We start from the raw sequence: 7,682 nt of genomic DNA, 5'->3' as shown, positions 1-7,682 counted from the left end.
TTAATTTTTAAAATCTATTTTTTATTTTTTTATTTTTTCTTCATATTTTTTTTCTAAAATTTTCTAATAATTGATAAAAATTATTAAAAAAAAATGATTTTCTCATATTTGAATAACATGGAAAAACATTAGAAAAGAATACTAGGAATACATTTGATTATAAGAAGGTTTGAGGGAAAGAAAATGCAAAGGAGGAATATAGGGAAAGAAAAAGTTATAGTAAATTATATATATATATTGTTGAGTTGTTTATTGAAAAATTGAGAAAAAAATAAAATAAATTAAATTATTAAGAGATACTCTTTCCTCAAGCTTTCCTCACCTTGTGTTTTCCCCTTGTGTTTTCTTTAATATTTTTTTTTATCTTTTTTTTCATGGCAACCAAACATAACAATAAAATCATTTTCTTTAATTGTGTTTTTTTTTCCTTTTCTTAGTAACCAAACATAGTATAAGGAAAAGAAGCCATTAAAAGATTTTCCTTAGATAGAAAAGGATGGAAGTTTAAGAAAAAATGCATTTTTTTATAATTTTATTTTATTTTTATCTATAGAACCAAACAATAGAAAGCCTAAATGTTAGAAGTTAAGGCATGTTCTTTCACAAAAACTTCCATACCAATTGCAAGGATACTTCTTGTTTCCTTCTTAAAAAGAATCTTCTTACTTTACATGATATATAAGTTGAAGAAAATGTTTCATTCTGCCTGTCTAGCCCTTTACTTTTGGCAGCATAATCAACTTGGGAGGATAGAAAATTTTGGATTATTCAATGTTTCCAAAAGTAATATTTTTTTATTTTTATATTTTGAAAAAAAAAATTTGAGAACAAATTCTAGAATCCATTTGAATGAGATGCTGTTTCAAAATTCATCCAATATAAAAAAGACTTTTCTTCATTTATTCTCTATAAAAATATTATATGTATAATATAAAGGTTTTCAAAATATCATTTATATTTTCAATTATTACTAAAAAAAATAATTGAAAATACCTCAAATTATTTTACAAAATAGCCTACTTTCAAAAGAGATTCATGAAAAAACTACTTTCAAAAGTAGTTTTGAAAGAGACTCCAAATCTTGACTCGGTATCTTCAATCAACACCTTGTCAAATTGGTTTATTTTTACAATTGTTATGCTTGTCCCTTTTTCTTTGGAATTCCATGTTTCCGATGTTATGGTTGTACCTTTCTGTTGTTATTCCTGCAGGAATTTCGAATAAAGAAAATAGAGAAAAACAAAAGAAAAAAACACATTGATTTAATGTGGTTCGACAAAATATCTTTGTCCATGGAGCAGGATTGAAGACTTTCACTACACCAAAAATTAGGGTTACAAGAAAATGATATTTATACTAACCCTCACTACACTCCCCTCGTTCCACTATGTTTCACTCCAGCATTTGCCCTTTCTTCTCCATATATGTCTTTCACTCAATATGAGCCACATACTACAACACTTTCCTTTGGAAACTATATCTAGTTGACTAGGGTTTTACTAAACCTTAGTTGCATGCATGAACATATTGATAAAATGTAGAGATCAAAGAAATTGATGTTTATCACCGGAAAGATCAAATAAATACAACTAATTCAAATTTTGGATGATTTCAAATTCAAATTGGATCAAGTTTATGTCATGTAATTAGGAATATTACTTTGAGTACTTCGAGGGTGATCAATGTTATATCTTTATTTAAACTCCATTTTTCACCCAAACAATGGAAACTGAATATTGTTTATATCAAGCATTGAAAACATGCCCTGATCACCAGAAAAGGGAACCAACCTAAATCCATCATGCGCTTTGTTGAAGAGGTATGTACCTTCTAAGGCTGTAAAGGGCACCACCTTTCTCTATATTCTCTCTAATAATGGGAGCGAGAGAGAACGGGTTCTGTTCTTGTTTCAAAAGATGTGATATCTGAGAACAAACACTTTCCTTAATATTTATACCCTCCTGCCTTAGGGACCATTCCATTTAAAAGATTAGGTCATATGTGTCTCAAGTCCATCATCTGAGACACATATGGTATCGAGCTCTACACATGAGGTGGTCCATACTTAAAACAAACAGAAAACAAATACTATAAGAGTGAATAGTTTAGTCATGAACTATTATTAGATATGTGAGTCCATATCTTAACAATCGATCGACGATGACCTCTGATAGTGAGTTCAAATTTAAGAGATTGAACATATAATTTTCACCAACACTACGCATATTATTCCATATTCTAATCAAAGAAAGGCACATCAACAAATTTTGAGAGCTTTTTCCAGTTGATTATGCATGGTTTTTTGCCAGAAAGGAAGAGAACTAAAAAAAATGCCTTGGTAGGTTCTCAAGGTATAGTAACCCTACTATGTTGATTCCAAAGTTCTCCACTAGAGATGATGGAAGTGAGAATTGAGGTTTATATTATTGTCCGTGTAGTTGTTTCTCACCAAGGAAAAAAAAAACCCCTAAAAGCCCATGGAATGTGGAAGGTGGTGGTGGTGGTGAGAGGCATTTTTGAGCATGTTAAGGGGCCAAAAACCAACGTGGAATACAACTTTCTAGGGGCATCCAAATCATTTCTTATGGTTATGTATGTATCTTTATTCACATACAAAATCATGAAAAAAGCCTTTTCATCATGCGATTCCATTGCTTTATGTTGACAGAAAAGGTCGAAAAATCAAGGGAAAACTTCGTTTTTGGCTCCATTTGTTTGCTTAGGAACCATCACTTGCATATTTTTGTATGCGTCCTGCTATATATAAAGCCAAAAACACACACAAGAAAGAAAAGACGTAGATTTACATTTAGACGTACACCAAAATTGATCAAAACTCATCAAGCCCATTTGGCCAAGAAAGACATGCAGCCAGTCCCTAAAAGAAGGGAGATATTTGCCCCTAACTGGAGCCTCAGGCTGCTCTGCAGCCTCGGGTTCATGAAGTCCGCCGCTAGAAGATCCACCAGCGCCATGTATATCAAGATCCCAGCCGATGCCGCGTCAAATACCCCTTCAACTACGAGTGCAGTTGGGCCATTTTCGTGGTAAATTCTTGATATTCCAATGCCTAGCACTATTCCCACTGGGGTTGTGATGGAGAAGAAAAGAACCATCATGGCCATAGTTGAGAACCGGAATTTGGCCTGCCCAAACAGCATACTTTTTTTAAAAGTGAAAAAAAAATTCATTCGGGCTTTTGAGGACTAATTTATTGGTGGGGACTCATAAAGAATGATTGATGTTGTCATTGTGTCAACATTCTTGGGCCATTTTCTGCGGAAATCTGGATTAATTATAAAGAAATGGTAAGAATGTAAGAATGGTACCTGAGATATGCAGCCCCCAAGCCCCAGCCCCTCGAAAAACTGATGGAAAGACAGGGCTGCTAGGAGAGGCTTGATGGTTTCTGGCCTTTGAGAGGCGCCTAAGGAGACTCCAATTATCACTGAATGAACCACAATTCCCAGTTCCAAAACCTAACCAACATTTATCAAATTAGCCGAAGAAAAAACAAATTGAGTATTGAATTAATGATGGGTTCAAATCTCACTTGCGAGACGATTCTGCGTCTGATGAGGTCGGAGAGGCTTTCCTCATCGGATGGGCTGGCCGAGCCATGGGCATGGCCATGTGTGGCATGTGTGTGGACATGCACATGCCCTGCATGCTCCTGACCCCTCTCCTCATCGGCAGTCACTTGTTTAGGCTTGCTGAAGTGCTGCCTCTTATAATACCCCGTCGCGAAAGTGTCCACCATGAGTGTCCCTATAGCGGACATCATGGCAACAAGCCCGGTGAACGGGAACTTCCCCCAAGGATTCTCCCCGAGGCAAGGCGAAGTGAGCCTCTCAAACGCCTCGGGAAGTATGTGAATGAAACCAGTGGCTAGAATCACGCCTGCAGCAAAGGCCTTGATCATGAAGAAGACGTGGTTTTCGGGATTTAGAGCTGGGACTTTCTTCCCCAGCAGAGGGATGCTAACCCCAGCTGCACCTGCAACAAGGATGGAGGCAATTGCAGCAAGCTTATACTTGAGTGATTCACCTCCATTAATGGGGTGATCAGAGTGCTCAGCCTCATCACATGAGCAGTCAGACAAGACTAAGCTAGGGAGGAAGAAAATGAGGAGAATGAGAAGGTTAGTGGCGGTGATACAGAGAGTGGGGGCAGAGGCCATTGAGGGTAGTGATGGGTCCTTTGAGAAAGGTCACAAGCTCTTTATATAGGGAAGGAGAAGGAAAAGAATGGGCACTGCTGGTTGCTGCAAATTCATATGGGTGGCTAGAAATGAGAGAATCTCCCACCATGGCCACAAAAGTGCAAAACCAATGCGTCGAGTCTCATCATATTACTATTAGTAAAAATGCTACTTTTTGGGAGTTTAGAAACAAATATCTTTACCATTATTTAGTTATTCAATTTTTTATTTATTAAATTAGTAGTTTAAAAGAAAATTTTAAAATTTTTCAAAAATTAATAATTCAACCGAATTTCAATGTCGATTTTATAAATATCAAATTTTTACATTCAAATCGTTGAAAATTAATGAATGATAGAATAAACAATGAGATGAAACATAAAAAAGTGAGATTAAGTTGTATTCATCTATAAGATTAAAAAAACAAAAAAAAAGCTCATATCAGGTCGAGTATTGTCCGCTTTAGATTTAAAGAAACCTTCACAACTTTAAAATATATTTATAAAATTAAGAGGAGTATATAGATAACACGAAGACAACATGTAAAAAAAAAAAAAAATCAAATATAAATATCTGGATGACATCTGATTGGTTGAATATTTCCTAACCCAATAAAATGAGAGTCAAATTTTTTATACGATCATCCCAATGAAGAAGGTAATGGTAAAGATGTCAATCCACAAAGTGGTAAAAAAAGAGGGTGGGGATGAGGATGGTCGTGTTTTGAAATGATTAAGAAGGAAGGTCAGACAAGTGTAGAATAAAGAAATCAACCAAAAAAACCCAAAATTTGGATAAAGTGCAATGTAGACAACATGTTGTCATTCAACCTTCAAGGAAGAGACACCCACTGAGATTTCTCAATGCTAACCTCATCTTTTAGGTAAATTCATCACCAAAATGTCGATATGATGGTGTGTCATGTGTGCATATGCATGTCTATATTAATAAAACTTAATGCCTCATCTTTATTAATTCTTTAGTATTTGAATGGCCAAATGGAGCTTGGTGGGTGTTCGCTTTCTCTCTCTCTTTCTTTCTTTTCATTCTTTTTCAATTGTTTTTTTGTGAGGAGGAGAGGCTTTGTCCTCGTTTCCTTTGTATCGTGCTCGTGTCCTATTATTCATTCTATCATCCTATATAAGTGTTTCGAGTGATTGAGGGTGATTAAAAGTCACTTCTAACATTTGAAAGCGTTTTTTATTCATAAAACTATTTTTAAAAATTTATAGTTCATGGATTAACATTTAAAATGATTTTGGTTAAAATGTTTTTTCTTTTAATACTTTATGTCAATAGTGCTCTTATTAGAAGTAAATGACGATACAAGTAAATAATATCAAAGTGTGCAAAAAATAAAAAATTTAAAAATTAAACGATAAAACAATATCGAGAAAACACTCATATTTATAAAATGCAAATTTTAAATAATTATTTAAAAATAATTAATATTTAACATATATTTTTTATTAAAATATTATCTTTTTCGAATTACTTTTTAATGATATATATATTTCCTTTAACCATCCTACTCGTATTATATTTTATTAAAAATGTATAAATTTTGAATTATTTCTATATCAGTATACCATCGTTTACATCTCGTGTATTTTAATTCTATTTTAATTTTATTTACCGATAAAATACACGAGACATAAACGACCATATACTGATATAGAAAAATTACAATTCCATATATAGCAAAAGTTTAAACTTAAGTCTCAACCAAGCTATATTTGAAATTATTGAGCAATTATTTACCTACTATTTTTGAAGGATTTTAGCGACGTCTTTTCTTCTTTCATATCCATCCTTAATGATTTAGCCAACACCAACTGTCAACCCACGACAGAGCCACCACCGAGGCCCCTCTACGTGCCTCGGAACGCTTGGCTGCTCTCGTCCAGGTGCCATGTGTTCCATCCCTCATGAACTTTCTTATTTATAAATGTACCCCTAATTGAATTATCATTTCCAGTCTAGACCTTTCCTTATTTATGTTTTCACCCTTTCTCTAGTCAAATATGATATATTAAATAAAAATATTTTTGTGTAAACCCTATAATATCTATCAAGACCTCCTTGACCGTTCATCTGATATCAAGAGCTGGCTAGCAAAACTCTCAAGCCAGACCAAAGTTCATCTCATGTAATGATTGTGGTCTCGTAAAAGTATATCTGAGTAGACGATTGATGTATCCGATTTGACCCAGACAAGCAGTGGTTTGAAGAAAAAGGGTGGTAAAAGCATAATTGCAGGGACTGAATAAAGAGTGGCTTGGATTTGATGGAGCTCAATACCCATTCAAAAGCATTTTCAACACCTACTTTTGGGTATGTAAATGGGTTGACAAAGGTGTACCTGCAGAGAATATAAATCCTCCGTAAATTTATTCTTCCCATTCATTTTCTTCACATTTTTTTTATATTACTCATTTTGTAATATTAAATATGAAAGAGATTCCACAGTTTTGTTCATAATAAATATTGAGATGTTATATTATTTTATTTTAAATAAACATCAAACATTAGAGTGCACTATTAGAAATGAAATACCAAGACATAAAAATTCCACTATCATATCCTATCCTATCTATCAACTAAACATAGGCTTCCTTTATTCTATTGCCCTTCTATCTTCTTCAATTCCATTTTATTGAATGATACAATCATCTTTATTATTATCTTCATTTTTTATTATGCATTGGTGTTTCTCTTTTCTTTTTTTCCTTGGTAGTTCCAAAATAACAAGTGAATAGCCATAATTTTGGCATGGTCTAACCAGCCAACATTGTGAAGAAACTAGTATTTAAACTGCCCTCATTAACGAATGATACATGAGATCTAAGGATATAATAGTGCATTTTTTTGCATAAGTGATTAAGATTATATGTGACACTAATTCTAGGAAGAGTTTCTAACCTTTCTGATACTTGAAATATAAAAATCTTTAAGTGTTATAAATATTAAAAACACTTCCTAGAATTAGCATTTTAACAATATGTTTGGTAGTGATTCTAATAAATGTTTTTAGTTTTTCTAATACTTCAAATACAAGAATTTAAGTGTTAGAAAAACTAAAAATACTTTTAAAAATCACTATCAAACACATTCTGAATGAAGTTCCAAGTTAGTCACCCAATGCCCTGCTTTTTGGATCTTAGCCAAAAACCATTTATAACCCAAAAGACGTAAAATCATACCCCAAAACACCTAAAATCATACCACTCCAACCTGTTTTAAAAAATCAGGCATCTGATGCACCATATTAAACCACCTGTGACCTGAAAGATTCAAGCAGGCAAGTGATCATCATCAAAGGGAAAAGAAAAAGGCCTTACCTCAAGTTTCTTCTCATAGAGAAAGTGACAGCAATGCAATTGTCTAAAACAAGCTGCACACAGCAATGGATTGTCCAGCAACCACCCTGCTTTCAAATATTACAAACTGCTGCATTTACCCGAGCAAAGAAACATACCAA

The 7,682-nt window shown here is 33.6% G+C and overlaps 1 protein-coding gene across 1 annotated transcript; it reads right to left on the bottom strand.

Moving 5' to 3' along the window:
• Nucleotides 1-2,621: 2,621 nt before the first annotated feature.
• Nucleotides 2,622-4,212, bottom strand: LOC117908498 (zinc transporter 1-like). Its single transcript, XM_034822121.1, has 3 exons — nt 3,554-4,212; nt 3,330-3,479; nt 2,622-3,146 (listed from the first exon to the last, which is right to left on the bottom strand). Exons 1-3 carry the CDS (start codon nt 4,178-4,180, stop codon nt 2,841-2,843), a joined length of 1,083 nt encoding a protein of 360 aa, XP_034678012.1. The 5' UTR covers nt 4,181-4,212; the 3' UTR covers nt 2,622-2,840.
• Nucleotides 4,213-7,682: the final 3,470 nt, after the last annotated feature.

The sequence above is a fragment of the Vitis riparia genome, chromosome 19 (assembly GCF_004353265.1).
Source record: "Vitis riparia cultivar Riparia Gloire de Montpellier isolate 1030 chromosome 19, EGFV_Vit.rip_1.0, whole genome shotgun sequence".
In the NCBI taxonomy this organism is placed as follows: domain Eukaryota; kingdom Viridiplantae; phylum Streptophyta; class Magnoliopsida; order Vitales; family Vitaceae; genus Vitis; species Vitis riparia.
This window is presented reverse-complemented; position numbering and strand designations above follow the sequence as displayed.

Excerpts from the sequence above, each read along its gene's own strand:
- LOC117908498 (XM_034822121.1), bottom strand. The coding sequence starts at position 4,180 with ATGGCCTCTGCCCCCACTCTCTGTATCACCGCCACTAACCTTCTCATT. Across the intron at positions 3,480-3,553 it reads GACGCAGAATCGTCTCGCAA|GTTTTGGAACTGGGAATTGT; the intron begins GTGAGATTTGAA and ends AATGTTGGTTAG. Across the intron at positions 3,147-3,329 it reads TTGGGGGCTGCATATCTCAG|GCCAAATTCCGGTTCTCAAC; the intron begins GTACCATTCTTA and ends CTGTTTGGGCAG.